Raw genomic sequence first — 18,715 nt, forward strand, 5'->3', positions numbered from 1 at the left:
ACCAGTAATCATGGGTGAGTCAAGGAACTGATGTGGTGGTAAAGACTGGCCTTCAAATATTTTCCTTATTGTTTTCCTTTGAAAAATCTTCATATCCTTCAAAACAATGTGAAAAAATTCTTCAATTTTTTTTTTTCCGGGAGGATTTGAACGTATAACCTCTTATATTATTGGGAAAAGAAATATCATTAGATTAAGAACTAAGCGCTAATTGCTATCTTAATTACAAACTAATGTTGACTCAATTGTCCCTAGTTCAACATGTTTTCATCTTAATAGTAAATTAGTTATATGTTGTCGGGGCAAATTTTGGGTTCTTGATTTCAACATTAGATTCCACTCTGTCGACCCTTCCATGTTGGTAGATTTTGTGTTCATTTTGGTGCATTGGCGGGCCCCATTTTGGTGGAGTTGTTGTTTATCGTGTGGATGTTTTTGTGCTTCTGTTTTTTCTGTTTGGTGAAGATTTATTGGTTTTTGTGGCGGATCTGTGGGTATTGGCCTTGTTGTAGTGTGTTTTTATGTGGTGGCAGGTTCTCCTTCTCAACTTTGGCTATAGTGGTGTGCCGCTCCTGTATTCCTGGAGGCACTGACGGCTATGGTGCTTTTGTTCTAGGCTTTGGTTGGGACTTATGTCTCTCGGGAGCTAACTGTCTGGATTACCCAAAAAGAATTATGCATAGATCTCTCATTTTATTATATGATTATTTTTGTTTTAAATTTGCATACCTCCAAACATAAAAATAAAATAAATGATGACATTACTTCAATTTTGCAAGACTCTTAATAATTTGAAGGTTCTTTAAATAAATTTATTTGAGAGACACCATTTAGAGCCCACTAAGAATTTTATTTCAAGAATTCGAACCCTTTTTTTTTTCAAGTATTCATTCATAGATCGTTAAAAAAAAAAAAAGAGACAAATTGGAAATTGTTTTTTTTTTCAAGTATTTAAATTTATCTTCAAAATACAGAAACCCAAAATCACTCTCACAAAATCAAAAGAAATAGGGCGGCAAGCAACCGCTGGAATTGTTTCCTGGTTGAAGTTGGATTTCAAGTTTTAGATTAGGTTTAGATTTTCAAGAGCCTATTTGGATTGGGTATCCATAAATATTTACTAATACTCCTCCTTGTACCACTCGGATTAGGACTACGTAGGCTATATATATGCATTACCAAAATCCCATTTTCTTCATTCTTGGTCTCTCCATTCATAATCTCTAGTTACCATGTCCATCGTTAGGTACTTTGACACCCTCGTTTGGCAAAGAACAAAACCCGACATCAACCAATCCCATCTTCCACCCGACGTTCTTCACATCGTATTCAAACTCTACAAGTCAACCATAAGAGCTTGGTGCCCTCGAGAAGATGATCATGATGTTCCAATAGTGGTTCCATATTCACGAAGAAACCTCGTATTTATAACTCAAGAAACCATCAAGGTCCCTCGTACCATGCTAAAATCTTCTAGTGCTACTTCCCTCGTGGTTGATATTCTCTCCAGCATGCTTGTCCCCGAGCATGAACATCCAGCTCTTATCGAAAAAATATTTCGTGTGCTTGTCGAAAAATATTCATCCGACAATACCAACACCATGCTCCCCATTGTTGTGGGCATTAATGATGCGACTTACATAACCACCATCGGCGACGACGGTCAAACAAGCGACGAAGTTCTTGATAGGGTTACGAGGGAATCCACGCAAACATATGAGCCCAAGCCTATCCCTGCAGATAAATTGATCATTGAGCAATTGGAGAAGCTGAGGCTTGATGACTTGGAAGAAATTACCGGACAGATGGCGTGCACCATTTGCATGGAGGACTTTGAGGGCGGTGTTGAAGTTAGTCGCTTGCCTTGCTTGCATCTTTACCATGGAGATTGTATTGTTCAGTGGTTGGAGACGAGTCACTTGTGTCCTTTGTGTCGATATCCAATGCCTCCTGCTCATTGATTTTTTATTTTACTTGCTAGATATTATATCATGTTGTAATGGAAGATTAAGCAAATAAAGGATCTGATAATCAATGAGCAATGAGATACTTTTTTGGATAACTCTTAATAGTTATCTTGAATTTTGATCAGCCTTTTGTTTGGGCTCAAAGTTCCTTTTCTTTTTTTTTATATCTCCTGGTTAAGTTTTCTATCTTGTTCGATAAGAAATTATTTGACCTAGGATAACTCTAGTTTTAGTAATTTATTGTAATTAGAAGATTAATCATCAGTCTTGAGTGAGTTGAACTTAAAATAATAAAACCCTATTCTTCTAATATGGGTGAAATTGTGTTGGGAGATTTTTCCTTACAATTTTCCCTCAACAATCCTGTCAGTTGCATCCATGCCCTGGCTTTGGCTAAGCTCAAAAGATTTAACAAGGTTGTAATGGAAACTGATAACTTGTATGAGGGCGTTAAAGTTTGTTGCGGAGATAAGGCCTTTGAGAGAAAGTTTGATTGTGTTGAATGGAATTGGGTCATTCCGATGGGCTCCCTTGCCCCCCCTAGTTTGTAACTTTTTATGTTCTAGTTTTGGTAGTGAAACTGTCTCAACTTCTTGTGCTGAGCTTAGCTTTCCTTCCTATTTGGTTGGAGGTTGCTTTTGATTAGACAAATTGTTCATTTTGCATAGAGCCCCTAATAGAGAGCTCAAAACCAAAGGTTATCCTTGCTTGGAAATGAATGTTCAAGCTTTGCCCTTTGTCATGGACGACCTGCCTCCTATTTAAAGAGATTTCCACTGTGGATAGTGAAGGATTAGGATACATCCTCCAGAATCTCATCTTCTTGCCAAAGGCCTCCTTTCTAATTTTTTTTCTTCTTCTTTTAATTGTAGAACTAGGTTAAAAACAAAATAAAGGATTAAATTATTATTTTAAAAAAAACACACAATTACTGAAAGAAAATTTAAACATTCATTAAGCATAAAAAAAATATATGAACATTCAAAATTGCCTCCATCATTTGTAATTCCAAAACCACAAAGAGGAGTAAAATTTCCCCAACAAGAAAACATACATTATATATTCAACCGTGGTTTTACACATTACACCATACCCAAAAAAAATAATCAAAATAAAATAAAATTAAAAAAGAAGAAATCAAAATAGCAAATGGGCAGTTATAAATTGAGCTTAATATCACCCAAATCAAGCTCCGCAGCGATCTCCTCAAGCTGCTTCTTCACGCTCAAATCGATAAGCTTCGACCCAGAGTTGCCATATCTCACAGTGAACCCGGCCACCAAACTTGGATCAATCTCCGTCTTGATCCTCACGTTCTTCGCCCCCGTCAGCTTCTGCACCTGCTTCGCTATCTGCGCCAGGTGCTGCGACTCCAGCTTCACCACCGAGGTCACGATGGCCAGCTCCGTGTCCGTGATTTTGTTGAAAACCACCTCGAACTCCTTTACGATGTCCTTTATGAGGTCGATTCGCTTGGCGTCGACGAGGATGTTGAGGAAATTGACGGTGTGGGGCTGGAGGGTGGAGGAGTTGGCGATTTCGTCGAGGACCTTGCGCTTCTTGTCGAGGTCGATGGTGGGGTTGATGAAGAAGTCGAAGACCGACGGCTCGCCGAAGAACTTCTCGATCTTCTCCACGTCGCCGGCCGTGGTTTCGAGGGTGTTGTTGGATTTGGCCACGTCGGCCAACGCCGTGGCGTAGCTGGCGGCGGCGGAGGCGTTCATTCTGGAGCCGAGGGCTCCGCCACCGTTTCGGCGGAGGGTGACGAGGGCGGCGGCGGAGGAGGAGAACTTGAGGGGGATGGGGGTGAAGGTGGAGGAGAAGGAGAAGGAGAGGGTGGAGGTTCTGGGGGTGAGGGTGGAGGAGAGTTGTGGTGGGGATGATGGGTTTTGGGATTGGAGAGAGATTGGGGTGTGTTGGAGGGCGGCCATTGGTCAATTGGGTGGCTCTCTTTCTCACTCTCACTCTTGGTTTGATGATGCGAAGAGAGAGTTTGTGGAACTGAAAGGAAGTGGTATGTTTGAAGGTTTTGGGGATTGATTGATATGGAGGGGGAAGGGGTGGACGGTTAGGATGGTGAGTAGGGAAGGGGGGTGGGACGGTGGGGATTTGATGGGTTTTTATCCTTGTTTGAGTGTTAGTAGCCACTGATATCTTAAGGAGATAATGGATTTGACGCGTGGATAGGTTTCATAGGATAAGGTATATTTTTCATATTTTATAGAAGAAAGTCTTCCTTCACCATTTGTAAATTAGTGGCGGTGGTGATACTTATTCGAAGCTATGAAGCTGTGAAGAAAAAGCCTGAAAAAAATATTTATTTCCAGCAGCAAAGTGATTGGTACATTGCCATCTCAAATGCTCACCAACAGAAGTTCCCAACAACAGAAGCAAAAAGCACAAACTCAGCCATTGAAGTTACATATCAAGTGTACACTATACAAATAACCTAAGACACCATATAACACAAGTTCTATGTTCTACGATAGTGTATAAACATATCCACTTTACCAGCAATGGGAAAATAAAATTGAGTAGAGGCGTCATAGTATAAATATTCCAACTCAGCGTCCATGCGAAGGAAAAGAGTCATCTGTAGAAGAATGAGCACCGGATCCGACATTTGAGTTTTGTGATGTAAATAAGTTTGGGTATGAGAAGTACGGATCATCTTCCATTGAACTCATTCTCTGAGGCTCATGTTCAAAAGCATGATCATTGGGAAGTGAGGAATCCAAATCCGCATTAAGTGGCCCCATAGTGACAGAATTAAGATCTGATACCTTGGCTCCATGGCCATATTCATTGACTTGATGCGGTCCCGGAGAATGTATAGCACCATCGGAATCACCATTGCGGATAGGATGATCAAAATCTGGTTTTTCTCTAGTATCTGACTCACTAGGGATGTCTACGTGAAATGGGTTCTCACCGCTATTTTCAGGGACTTCTTCAGTGTTTTTCTTGGTAAGCTCGTTAATTCTAACTTGTGCAAGACTAGCTGCTGAGCGTGCTGCTGCTGCTGCACGTTCTGCAGAGTCTGCAGCAGCCTGAGCAGCAGCTAACACATCCTGAAAATCCACATTGGCGTCACTTCTTGTTCTTGAAAGAGAGGGTGGTGGATTGCTTCGTCTTGTAGAAAATGATGCAGACGAAAGTGACGGGGGAGAAATAAATGGCAAGAACTGTTTATCTTCCACACCATCAACTGAAACATGAGACTGTTCGTGTCTGTTAGCCACTGATCTTGCTTGCATCACTTCTTCAGACTCAAAGGATGGCTCTTCGGACGAATTTTCAATGGCCCCAGAATCTTTTGACAATCCATGATCAACTTCAGGGTGTGGCGGAGTTGGTAAAGGTGGAGGCATCGCAGGTGCTGAGGCTGGATTCGCAATTGGTCGTAGTGATACCGTAGGCACTTCAGGAAAGTCTAATGATTCCAAACCATCATCAGAATCAGACTGTTCTTTCTGAGATTGATCTGGGGCGCAGTACGATGGTTCGTCATGTTTTTCTTTGGGGAGGGGCAGTTTAGACCCACTGACAAACTGTGTTGGACCATTCTGACAAAGAGAGGACAGATTTATAGCAGACAGGTGAAAAAGGAAAAAGGAAAAGGGAAAAAGGACAAAAGAAAATGAGTCAGAGTATTGTGTTTACCAATAAATCTTCATGTGGTTTGAAAATTTCAGCTTCAGATGCAGCAGGATCCCAATCCAGCTCATGCTCTTCGGCAATTTCTTTCAGTAGCTTCAGTTTTTTCTCAGGCGAAGGAGCACGAACAGATAGCAGTTCTATCAACTGCAGTTAAAATCCAGAGTCACAAACACAAAGTAGGAACCTAAATAGCTTGAAGAATAGCGTTACAATTCTAGTGCACTAAAAGATGAATATCATGGGGGGAAAAGGTTGCACTACAAAAAGAAAGTTCATAAAACCTGGCGATTGACACCACAATCTGGAATGAGTTCTGTTGCAGCTGATACAAATTCTTTCCCATATTTTGAAGCAAATAGCATTTGAACTTGTAGCAACTCTGACAGATCAGCACATCTTGGCGCAGCAAAACACACACTGGATATTGCTTCTTTTAAGTCTAGAGGACATTCCCTGTATCAAAAAATTTAGTTTTTAAGTTTTTAAGGACTGGGTGAATTTTAACCTATACGTAACTACAAAAACTTAGCATACTAACTTTTTGTGTCAAAATTTCAAGAAACTTAAATGCCAACTAAGTAAATCAAATAGCAGACTTAAAAATATGAAGACATATAATTTTACAAAAACAAAGGTTGAGTGGAAAGATGAGAAAATCAACCACATGACTAACAAAGATAATAAACTAACAAAGATGATAAGCTAAGTGATGCAAGAGGTGTACAAAGCATTTCACAAACTACCACATAAAGTAACTTGGTGGCTTATGCGGCAATGCCATGTGAGTTAATGAAATTTCCCCATGATACATGAGGATAATGGCAGTACAAATACGTGGCATGCCATCTCCGTTGTCACACCCACAACGGTTTGTAAAAGCATGATCCATCAAGGATAAAGTAAAGTGAAACCCATAAAAAATTCCTAAAACTGATACTACTGTACTCCCTATTCCAGAACCGCCTGACTCAACAACTGGGTGGAGAACAGAGACCATGCTCCCCACTAGCATTTAATGGGTTTTGTGACTCAATTGCAATTTTCCTATGACAAGCTCTGCTTAGTTTTAAGTATCAATAGAAAGTGGTATTAGATTTTTTAATTGCAAGAATTTGGAAGCGAAGTACAAACCTAATACAACTGTCCAACTTAGCTGAAGTGCTAATGTTCCAGAAGAAGATACACCAATCACAAGTTCTCAACCTTTCTTTTTTCCTTTGTTTTCTCTCCCGAAACATTTCAGTAACCAAATTAACTATGTCTGAAACTAGAAAGCAGGAACATCCTAAAAGAGAGAAAGTGCAGTAGTGAAACTAGAAAGCACGTATTCTATTGAATTGCAAAAGTGGGCCTTTCTCTTTCATGAATATCTATTTCACAGGGCTCCAAACAAGTCAACTAAATGATTGATTCCTAAATGTTTCAGTCCCTACTTTAACAGCTGAAGCATCTCATATCTATTTTAATATAAACTGCAGTAGTCTTATTTCTCCACCATTGGAAAAAAGAGACTGGTGTACAAGCTTAGCCAATTACTAAAATGTTAAGTTTTACACCGGAAATTTCAAGCTTTGCAGATCAAGCCACAGAATGTCTGATTAAAAAAAGAATGAAGTCTTGCTTTAACTAAAATGTTCTGACTTGTATTCTAAGTCTCACGTCCTTGTATGTAAGAATGTATATATGCCAATCACTTCTTATATTTCTAGTCTCTTTTTCTTATCTGTTATTTTCTCTTAATCATTTTTTCTCTGCATCCATGGATGTCATTGTCTCAAAACTATGTGTGTGTTTGTGAATGTGCACTTTTGTCTTGGTCTAAAGAGGAGTGTCCCGAGAAGATTGAAGTGTTTCTGGTGTTTCTGTGAAGAAAAACCAGTCACATCAATCTATTGCAAAGTTGCAAACAACAACTAACAGAAGTTTAGTTGGTCATGGAAAGAATACTGGTAACCTTTCATTTTGATTAAGAGAGAGTTATTCTTTATTATATAAACAATGGTCTACTCCTTCCATTCCACCCTCTCCCCACAAGGAAAAGGAACAAGGAGTACACATGGACTAAGGATTATCAGAATAATTAATATTTTCAACAGTTCATATCAACCTGAGATATTTGTTTTCAATCACATTTCAGCAATGCATTTCATTTTTTTTCTTTCCTAAATCATAATCTGTTCATGATTTCAGAAATACATGCATGCTACTAAATCCATGAAATCCATCCTAGAACACCCCAGAGTTTTCACCTCACAAGTTTAGAAGAATTACAACGAATCAATTGCTTTTTTAAAAATAAGAGTCCGCGAAGTAATGCATAAATGAAGAAAAAATAATATTCTTTGTTTTAACAAAGAACAAACAGTCGTTCTTTCACCATACCAGGATATGCATGAAGGTTTACAAAATTTTCCATATGTAGCCATTAAAAAAGATAGCAGGAATTGCTGCATGCATTATAACCCATGAACCGCAGATCATCTTAGTTTTTTTCCGTCTATGAAATATTTATCAGTACTGAAAACGTTGCAGTTGCAGAGAGAATTTGAGATATTACATCATTTTAGCTTAGGATTCTGACAAATCAAAACTAAAAATTGCATGCCAGATTATTGGAACAAACAGAAGCATGGTACAAGAAAATCACCAGTTTAGAGATTAACCTTTGTGATTCAATAATTGGAAGGCGGACAGCAATAAGCTCACAAAATAGCTCAAGAATCTCGTGAGCTGCCATCATATTCTCTTCTCTAATAATATGCTCTACCTGAAATGTAAATATCAATAACACCATTATGAAATGAACATGAGAAAAATTCTCAGTAAAATTTTTCTTAATACTTTCTAATTAAATTAACTAGTTCATACTTTGTGATAGAAAAATTGAATCGTAAAAACATAAATGGAAAAGAGATGTATTACCCGAATCCTAGCAGTAGCCTCTTGGCCAGTCTCAAGAAGCTTGGCAATGTCACGGCGCATCTGTTTAATCTGAATTTCTCTCCTGTTCCTCAACAACTTTATCCGCGGAATAGTCAATTTCAGCAGGGTTTTGCTGCACACAAAAAGCACAAACTTACATGAAATCACCCGAAACCAAACTAAAAACAAATTTGCATTGCACATCTACAGAACACAAATAATTCAAAACCCATGTCCTCAAAATATTCAGTTGGCCCTAAATTGGTTATAATCTGATTATTTCATTTCTTGCAATGTTAAGATTAACTCAACTAAGTTAGGTTTCTGCACTTATTCGCAACATTTACTACTTCCTCGACAGCCAAACATCAATAGAAACTCGATCAAAGTTTTCGATCTCATGAAACTCACAAACCCAGAAAAGACCCAGAAAGTAAAAAAACAAAATCGGAAACGGAAACACAACTGAGAGATCAGAGGAGCAAATAACAGTTGGGGAGATCAATGATGGTACCATTTGGCCGCTTTGAAGCCCTTGTTGAAGAACGAATCGAGCATCGACATGCTGACGACGAAAATCCAAATCCCTAATTCCAAACAAAGTCAAAGATTTGCTTTTTCTTTTTGGTAGCTCTTATAAGTGTCACAAAGATTCAATCTTGGTGATGTTGCAGAAACAGAGAAGGAGATGGATGATGGCAAGAGAGACTGCCTGCTACGTAAAAGAAAGAAACACAGAGGCCAAAGCCAAATGCCGACCTAAGAAGGGACGCTTGCGGGAGACTTTCGAGTTTCCCGATAGGTCGATGTACAACCGAAAGGTGAATGCTTTACCAAACTCGTGTACAACTCCCTTTCCTTGTTGTCATTGATTTCGCTTATTACATGCTTGGTTTCCTAAATTCTTTCTCCACAGCTCCCCCTGACCAAAGAAACAAAAAACCAGAAAGCCAAGATCTCTATAAAGCGAGGGAAAGAATACAGATGTACAGCAGAGAAGGAAGAAAGACGAATGCTATGAGAGCTTAGACGGAATAAGGTCTAGGGGAGACCGCCCATTTATCACATGGGAGGAGAAGACTAGTCAAACATTCGAGCTGTAAACTCGCAATATAGACTTGAAAAAAAGAAAGATATTGAGACGGAATATGAATGAAGGATTGAAGCATCTGACCGGGCTCCGGAGATGAATACCGAAAGAGCTTACCGGATGCACCATCGACCTCAGACAGCTCGACCGGGCGGGGGAAGAACTAAAAAGAAAAAAACGTAGTCGGTGAGCAAAAAGCAAATACCAATGAAGACCAGACCTGGAATTTCAAACAAGAAAACGTAGTAGCCTAGCCGGGGAGGGAGATTCTCCAGCTCCACTCCTTGTTATATATATAGTAGAAAATAGAGTGGAAAACTACGCTTCAAAATCAAGCCCAAAAAACGATCCTTTTGAAAGGTCCTATCTTGACCCATTCAAGCCATGAAAGTGACCTTTTGGATTAGAAAACATGGCCTCTGGTACTCTTTCCTGGGTTGATCGAAGAGCTGCTAACAAAAAGGCGAAGGCAGGATTCACAATAAAATAACCGTGGACGGATTGAGCCAATGTTTTCAAAAATTCCAATACCATAAGCGGATTCCACATCTATTTTTTATAGATTTTGCACCTTCAAAAGAGATCTCGAAGGGAAGGTATATTGAATTACAGAAATCGATTCACGTGTACTTCTTGCTGCTACAAGGCAAGAAAGATAGAGGAACTAATTCAAGAAAGTCATTTGTGGACGGGAAGAGTACGAAATATTCCAGGGACCGATCTATCTCATTAAAGGATTTTGTGGACAGGGCACAGACCTCAGACCGATCGATTAAACCAATTATTGTAGAGTTTCCGGGGGAAGTATTGAATTAAAGTCATTCATGTGTGCCGATTTCCTTATGGTTGACTTAACAATTGGGATACTGGTTTCACCGTACTTATAATCCATCTTTCATTATATGCTAATTTCAGTCTATTAGTTCATAGCGAAGCTCAGCTGGGCTGGAGGGACACATACACTGTATGTAGGGCTTATACACACCTTTAGTAGTTCCCTCCAAAACCCCTGTCTTCTGCCTACCAATGGGAGAGAGAGCTTGTTGGACGGATAGAGTGAATGCGGGAATGGCATAGAGGAATGGGATACTACTCAAAAAAAGTAAGAAACACGGGAGCCTGTGGTTGATATAAGAAGTACTTACTATCTTTCCCAAACCCCCCCCCCTGTTCTGCCTACCGACCTTAACTTCTCTTTCTAGCCCCTCTACGCTTATCAACGCCTGCATTCCTTTGATTGCTTGTTGTACTCCTTCTACCATATTCCTCTGTCTTTGCATCTCAGTCCCGGATCGACTATAAGTCTTCTTTGCTATAGCTTGAATCCGTGATCGACCTAAAATATATTATAAAAAGTCTTTTGTTTGCTGGCTTGAGTCCGCGTGATTTATTTCTCTTATTATAAGCGCCGAATCCCTAACTCTCTTCTTGTTGCTAGCAAATGGGAAAAGACTACTTCTTGGACTGTGGCCGACACCAGAGAAGACTAATTAGAGATTTGCTAAGCGAACGAGCCCTAGCTTGATCTAAGTCTTATACATTAATTAAGCAGCCTGACTTATATGCTCCTCTTACCTTGCTTTATTACACCGTGCAGATGAAGCGAAGGACATCTATTATCTATAACAAAAATTCCTTACTCTAACAAGTAAGCAAGTAAACTGCCTTGAGAGAAGACCGATTTCTACACAAACCCTAGCTGCGTTGGGGCGTGAGACAAGCTTCGTAGGACCATCAAGGGTCAGGCCAATTCCGAAAAAAGAGACGATAGAAAAGAGGCGAAACTCAAAGAAGAAGACAATAGGCAGATGGGGTCGCGAGACCCAAATAGGCGCATGCATTGGATCACCATTGCGGAGACGGAAATCATGGCTCCAGCGGAAAACCCTAAGCATCAATCCCTCAATCAAAAACTTCTCTTTTTTGGTGCATATCTTCTTTGTTCGAGAGCTTGATGAAGACGTGCCTTGGATCTAACAGAGTGATCGAAAGATCCCCCCTCTTTCGAGCAAAGAGTTGGGTTAGCCGTCCCGTCCCGTTTTTCCTCTCTTGATCTACAAGCTGCTTTGCGATAACTCTCTTATGTTCTTTCTCAACTTCATGCATTAAATTAAAGGTTAAACTATCTTGTGCTAATTCTAGTTACCAATGGTTCATCCGAAGCGATAGCTAAGAGGAATAAAGAAGCTGTGCTGAAGACAGAGTCTTGAGAATAGAGTTCCGAAGCGAGGCGAAGCAGAAGAGAGAGGTGAAACCAACACCCTTTGAACAGATGGAAGTCAACCCGAAGGCAAATATTAAATAACAGAACTTCCAGGTGATCAAAGTAGATTGGTTTTTTCATTCACTTAGATGGTGCATCTCATATGATGGCTCTTCCCTTGGCTGAGACTGACTCTCGGAAGTTACAGAATGGAATGATGGATGAACTTTACCCCTACATAACATAGATCATGAATCACATGTTTCCCATTTTCCTGACCTACATGAACAGAGAACAAGCACACCTTTCTCATCCTTTATACTAATGTGATATATGATCTTGGCTTTTATTTTAGAGATGTTTGGATTGAATGATGTGATGCGCCCATTGCGCTTGACCTCTTTCCTTGTTACTGATGGTTTGGGCTTTCTAGCCAAACACAAATACTCGTAGAAAGCTTTGCCGAGCCAGGGTTTTTCTTTTGTTTAAAGTACCCCTATTCCGCACATCAGACAGATCAAAGGGGCCTTTTTATATGTCTGATTTGGCTATGGAATCAGTCTCATTTTAGGAATTGAATTTCGATGTCAACGAGAGAGATTCGAAAAAGCTTTATCCACCCTTATAAAAATAGGTATCTCCACTAATAGAAATCCTATAAGGTATGTGAGAAGATGGCAAAAAGTGGTGCTTCCCTTCAGGGAAATCATTGAAGAGACCAGCACAATTCAAAACCTATGAAATCGGGCAATAAGAGGCCTAAAAATAGTTCAATCAACGAGAAAGTAGCTTAGCCCACACACAGAATAGAGAAGAGTTATGAGCGGTCAAACCTCATCAAGTGCCATCCACGGGAGTCCCTAGGGTTCCACTTACCGAATCACAAGGTGAGGCGCAGCAAATCATTACTACCTTAGCCACCCGGCACCCTATTTTACTCTCAAAAGACTGCACTTCTCTCGTTCCTCTTGGACGATTTTTTTTTTGTCAGTAGCCGTACACTTACCTAATTGTATAATCTATCTTTCCAAGAGAATGAATGTAAAGATCAGACTTTCGTTCTTCAGGACCTGCAAGCAGTAATTCATAGGTGTTAACGGGACGGAGTAATGTGGGGCGTATTTTCCCTAATTATGAAAGATTGAATGTGTTATATCATGTTCTTGGCTGCTGAAAGACGAGTTTTTTCAAAACCTGCTTCTCGCCTTGAGCTGAGCCCTACCACATGAATACATTTTAGGACTAGCAGATTGACTTGTTTAGCCCTTTTTTATTGGTTTTGTGAATCCCACCATTACTGAGCACGACCTGATTGAGGCACGAATCCGTCTTTTACCTTTTATTATTGTATTTTTTTGGGAAAGGGACTTGAAGGAATGCAATCTATCTAATATTAGGAAGCAGGTAGCGAGGTAGTTAGGGACCTACTGACTGCAGTGGAAATGAGGTCACACTTATGTGTTACGCAATTTCTCTTTCTTTCTTTTAGATATATGCATTAAAAAAAACTATCATTGCTATAGCTTGTTGTTTTGCTATTTTTTTTTTTTTTAAATTTTTTTTTTTTATGGCTATGCATTTGTCTATTTTGTGGATTGTTGGCCAAGTTTGATTGTAGTTATCACTTTTTATTAATTTAAATGTTGTACATCCTAACTCTTTAGATTCATATGTTTACTTTCTTGACAAATCGACGTGTTCTTGGAGGCTTAAATGACGAAGACTGTCTTAGGCTCATAAAGTGTTAGGGAAAGTCCAGCTTCTAAGTGAGAAGTTGTGTAATACTACATAGCTTGGTTTATTTAAGCATTTTTCATGTGTTTTTAAAATCATTTGTGTAGATATAGTTAACAGCTTATAACTTTTTTGTAGTTTGAACATTTGTTTCTAAGTATTCTATTTAGTGGATGTGAAATTTCAGTTCTTTTTTAATATATTCAATTTGGTACTAAATTCTTTCTTGGCAACTTTAGTTGGTTAGGATTTTTTATTTTTAAATATCAGTTATATTTTTCTTGACGACTAAAAATCGTCATTTAAATGTCAGAAAATATATTTGTTAATATGTACGAAGCGACAAGAAAAGTACTCTCTGACTGTTTTTAAATGATCCGTGACATTTTTTATGTGTCGGGAAATATTATTCCTTGATGGATAATAAGGATCAAGAATCGCGATACCCTTTCCTGACACTGGTATTGCTGTTCCATACCATCAACTAATGGCTATAATGACCTTTTTTAGTTGTCAGTAAAGGGGTTTTTTTCTTGTAGTGTTAATGGCATTGTTCTAGCATGATATGTTTGAAACCCTCTATGCACTCTTACAACCACATAATGTGAGCTTTTGAGCCTTGTGCTTCAATTCATGAGTGTTACACATACTCTTATTTTCTTGTCATCTAAGTTGTTTGATCTCATTATTCATTGATTTGCTTGAGCACTTAAAAGTCTTTCACTCTTATGCAATTTGATTACATAATATCTAGGAAATGATATTAAGGCCCCCTTTGGATCACTTGTGCCTTTTCAAGCCTTATACATGCTTAAGCATGATTTTCCATTGTTAACCACTTTAAGCCTACCTGTAAGCCTTTTCTTTCAATATACCAATTATATTTCCTCACCTTAGCCTGAAAAATAATAATTTACATTTCTAGGGAACTCATGAGTGTTAATTTGGATGTGTTTTTCATGCTAAGTTTGAGAAGCGATGTTACATATTGTGTAAATAAAAAAAATAAAAAAACAAAAGAGAAAAGTCGCTCAATTTGTGAAAGAAAACGTTGTGGTTAGTTGTTGTTTGATTGAAATTTCATATTTGAGTTCTCTTTATTGGGCCTAAAAGTAAATTGGTGGTTATTCAATTGAATGAAAGGAGTCTGAATCAATATAAATGGAGTATAAGGCTTTATGGTCTACTTGATCATTAAAAAAAAAAACATAAGCTTGATGATTCTAAGTCATGTGATTTGTTCCTATATGCTCTTTGAGTTCCTTGGACTTTGTATTATCCATACCTTTCATTTCTTACTCACCTTATACCCTTGGCCTCATTACAACCTATGCTAAGACCTAAATTGATCCTAAATATCATGTGGTTGAATTGTTTTTATCTTTCTATACTTTTAAGTGTTTGGCATCCTTCTTCATATCATATTTATGCATGTTCTTCATTTTCTTATTGCTAGTTAAGTCCTTTATGGGTTAACTCAATTCTCATGTTTATAACTGAGTGAGGCATTTTAACCCTCTTTTAAGTGATTCATTCATGAGAGTACAACTTTGTGAGATTAAAAGTTGATTTTGTGTTTGGTTTGATATTCGAAGTTGTGCGGAAACTTAGATTGGGAATGAGTTGCAATTGGCTATCACACTACTACACCTTGAGCATGTTGTGTTTTGAGCTTTGCCGCATTGTGAATGATATCTAAAAACTGAGTTTTTATTGTGAAAACTTTTAAGTAATGTGCATCAGTCGCCCTCTCCTCGGAAAATGTTCGGAAAGATTGTTTTAAGTTTTGTTTAGTTTCTGTTTTGCTTGAGGACTAGTAAAAGATAAGTTTGGAAAGTTTGTTGGGTTTATTTTTGTACATGATTTATCATGTTATTCACCAATGTTTTGAGTTAATTCTTGGATTAAAATATTAATAAAGTAATTAAAACTTAAAGCAAAATATTATACAAATCAAAAAATTATAACAATTTTAGAGAAACACATCTTGCAATTGAGGGGTTTCCAATTTTCCATAGACTTAGAAACCTAAGTAAGAGGTAGCATACCCAATTCTTGTTCCAACATGAACAACGCAATGTCATGGAATGATGAGGAGAGTGATTAATCACAATCACAGAAAAACCGATGATGGAGTTAGCAAGAGAAAGCTGGGCAATGCTAAACCTCCAAGAAAATAGCATCACCAGTGGAATATGGGAAATGAAATAACAAAGATGTGGACTTTGACGCATCAAGGCCCTCTCTGTCTATGTTGAAAGCAAGGATTAAAGCTTCTGGTGAAGGAAAGTTGTTCCTAGAGTTCTTACCATTCTTCTACAATCCGAATTATGCACCCAAGTTCAAAATTGAGCTCCTTAGAAGGAAACATCCATGAATAATGAACTCTAATGGGGACTTTTACTTTCATTAAGTTGGGTCCCTTCAGAATGAACAAAGGAAGCATCTTTGTTGCGACCATTTGAACAATGATAGTGCAAAAGCAATAAGACGATGATTCCTTTGGTCCAATTAGGACTCAATTTAACCTTAGCAAGATTCTATTTCTCACCCCGCCATAGGCACAACCCAAATTCCATTCCTTATCCTGTCATTCATTATTGCTATTTATTGTATTTTAATTCACTTTAATGCACAAAATGTAGGTTAAGTTGATAAGGGTGGGAAGAGAGAGACATAAGACATAGATGCCCAATTTTTACTCGTCAATGCCCTATAGAGATGTCCATAATGGTTTACTCGTTAGTGCACTCGTCGCATGCCCAGTATGAGTTAGGTGGAGTTAGGATTGGAGTGGTGGTGGTGAGTGGTAGGGTTCGTCATCGGGTCAGGCCAGTCCTAAAATTTTTGGCCCAAGGCACCCATTGCCTTTTTTGTTTTTGCCTTGCCTTATTTCCATTCCAAACATTTAAGTAAATGACTTGTCTTTTTTACTTTAATTTATTTGTATACTATCCATTTAGTGCCCTTTTGGCATGCTTATTTGAGGTAATAAGTGATTTTATAAAAAAAAATAAAATTGGGAAGCCCAGCCCGTTTGGTAAACTATGAAAAAATCACTTATTGTTTAAAATTGATGTGAGAGAAAGCTATAAGGGAAATCAACTAATAAGATGCTTTCATTTTCTAATTATGAGGAAATCAGTTTGGAAGAGGCACTAGGTTTAATGAAATTTACAAACTTCCAAAAATACCCCAATCTATTTTCACGCAATCTCTTCTCTTTGTGCGTCTTCTCCTTCGAATCCCTTTGTTTCTTCACGCCATCTCTTTCACAAAGTTCTCATTCTCTTGAATCTCCTCTATTCTTCATTTTTTTTTAATCAATTGAAGCACACTCCTAAGAAGCCACAAGACTCAGGTAAGAGACATATTATGTTTATTTCACCACGACTGAAAATGTTGCAAATGGCTCCCGAAAATTGTCAGCATTGATGCACAACAAGAAGATGGTCCTATAGAACAAGAAAGGGAGGCATTGAGAAATTATATAGCCTCAAGTTTAATGAGTTCATCAACTTAGAAATGTATCTGATTGCTTGATTATGAGTAGTTTAGTTTTTGTTATGACCATATTATTGACAGAATATTTATTTGTAATTGAATATATTGGATTTAACTTGAAACATTAGTTCAGAGCATTTGGATACAAATATTTAATTTTCAACATAATACTTTATTTATTTTATAATTAAAATAATTTTTAGGGTGTGATGGAAACATATTTAATACAAACTAGCCCTAAAGTTTACAATGTAAATAAAGAACTACCTCCATTTGGATTCAATTAAAAATGCTAGAAAATTAAATTTCCAACAAATCAAAATATGAAAATCTAATTTTAGTATAAGAGACAATTTATACCAATATTGATACCTCAATAAGTCAATGTATACTTTATACTAAAATCTCATAAAATCATGTTTGCTTATTTAAGATGTAAGGAATATAAACCGCCAAAAATATCATTGAAAACAGTAGTATTTCAAAAGTCCATTTTTCATACTTAGTCAAATTTTGAGAGAAAACAGTTTTTCAAGTAGATGTGTACTAATCTATATTATTGTGCATCAAAATTTGACTACATATCATACATGAAATAAGGCAATATAAGGCAAAATAAAAAACAAAATGAGGCAAATGGGTGGGCCTATTTTGGCCGAGCCATGGGCAGGTCTGGCTGAGGGCGGACCAGAGGTTTTAAAATCTAAGTTCAATTCCCATCCAACCTTAGAACAGGCTGGCCCAAAGAGACCTAACTATCGGGTCAAACCAAGCTTTGACCCATCGGACCTCGAGCTACCTACTTCGGCTTGCGAGCTGCAAACCACATGATGACCCCTAGTGAGTGGTGAGTGGTGAGTGGTGACAATACTTTTTTAATATTTTAGTTCATATGGACAGGTTTACCCCTCAATTTAATGGTAAAATTGACAGACTTTGATAGTATGACCAATTTAATACTGAATGAAGAGTTAGAAGACGATTGAAATGAAAAAATTAGTTGATGGACAAAAATGATACTGGTAAGAGGTCACTCTTCCCACAACCTCCCCGTCACCAATAAATATTATAAAAGTAAAAAAATAATAATAATAAATAATTTATAAAAAAATAAAAATAAAAATAAAAAAACTAACCTAAGAACTCACTCTCCCCACGACCTCCCCGTCACCGCTCAACCCACACACACACAACACAACCTTACCCAGCAACACCCGCTGCCGTCCGCTCCCACCAGTGGTGGATCTAGGATTCTCGGTCTAGAGAGATTATAGAGTAGTACAGTACTACCACATCAGCATATGATACTTCCATTCAAAATTTGCCATGTGTCCCATTTAAAAGAAAATTAAAAATACTTATACAGCTGGACTTTGACCTCCAATTTTACCCTTCAAAATAACATTAGAAAAAAAATTAAAATAAAAGAATACTCCAGCCAATCTCGGCGGTAACCCTACCCTGCCTCCTCCACCGCCTCTTTCCCTTATCTCTGCCAATTGAAGTCTTCTTCTTTTTGTTTTTTTTTTCTTGACAATATCATTGAATCCATCTTCCTTTTATACAGTCCACCCTCCATCTCTCTCCCTCTCCCTCATCAGCTACCACTTTATTTTATAGTTAGTTTTAAATTCA

General features: G+C 38.0%; 3 protein-coding genes across 3 annotated transcripts; 1 reads left to right on the forward strand and 2 right to left on the reverse strand.

The window, feature by feature from the left end:
- The first annotated feature begins 1,232 nt into the window (after positions 1-1,232).
- LOC117638311 (probable E3 ubiquitin-protein ligase RHC2A) lies at positions 1,233-1,961 on the forward strand. Its single transcript, XM_034373446.1, has one exon. The coding sequence runs from the start codon at positions 1,233-1,235 to the stop codon at positions 1,959-1,961; it is 729 nt and encodes a 242-aa protein (XP_034229337.1).
- Positions 1,962-2,947: 986 nt separating this feature from the next.
- Positions 2,948-4,241, reverse strand: LOC117636597 (ATP synthase delta chain, chloroplastic). The gene has a single exon (XM_034371175.1). The coding sequence runs from the start codon at positions 3,896-3,898 to the stop codon at positions 3,125-3,127; it is 774 nt and encodes a 257-aa protein (XP_034227066.1). The 5' UTR covers positions 3,899-4,241; the 3' UTR covers positions 2,948-3,124.
- Positions 4,242-4,257: 16 nt separating this feature from the next.
- LOC117636596 lies at positions 4,258-9,283 on the reverse strand. The gene is made up of 6 exons (XM_034371174.1): positions 9,064-9,283; positions 8,550-8,682; positions 8,291-8,394; positions 5,909-6,080; positions 5,631-5,771; positions 4,258-5,533 (listed from the first exon to the last, which is right to left on the reverse strand). Exons 1-6 carry the CDS (start codon positions 9,111-9,113, stop codon positions 4,532-4,534), a joined length of 1,602 nt encoding a protein of 533 aa, XP_034227065.1. The 5' UTR covers positions 9,114-9,283; the 3' UTR covers positions 4,258-4,531.
- Positions 9,284-18,715: the final 9,432 nt, after the last annotated feature.

The sequence above is a fragment of the Prunus dulcis genome, chromosome 8 (genome assembly GCF_902201215.1).
Source record: "Prunus dulcis chromosome 8, ALMONDv2, whole genome shotgun sequence".
Classification (NCBI taxonomy): Eukaryota; Viridiplantae; Streptophyta; class Magnoliopsida; order Rosales; family Rosaceae; genus Prunus; species Prunus dulcis.

Excerpts from the sequence above, each read along its gene's own strand:
- LOC117636597 (XM_034371175.1), bottom strand. The coding sequence starts at position 3,898 with ATGGCCGCCCTCCAACACACCCCAATCTCTCTCCAATCCCAAAACCCA.
- LOC117638311 (XM_034373446.1), top strand. The coding sequence starts at position 1,233 with ATGTCCATCGTTAGGTACTTTGACACCCTCGTTTGGCAAAGAACAAAA.
- LOC117636596 (XM_034371174.1), bottom strand. The coding sequence starts at position 9,113 with ATGTCGATGCTCGATTCGTTCTTCAACAAGGGCTTCAAAGCGGCCAAA. Across the intron at positions 6,081-8,290 it reads CCAATTATTGAATCACAAAG|GGAATGTCCTCTAGACTTAA; the intron begins GTTAATCTCTAA and ends TTTTTGATACAG. Across the intron at positions 5,534-5,630 it reads AACCACATGAAGATTTATTG|AATGGTCCAACACAGTTTGT; the intron begins GTAAACACAATA and ends TCTCTTTGTCAG.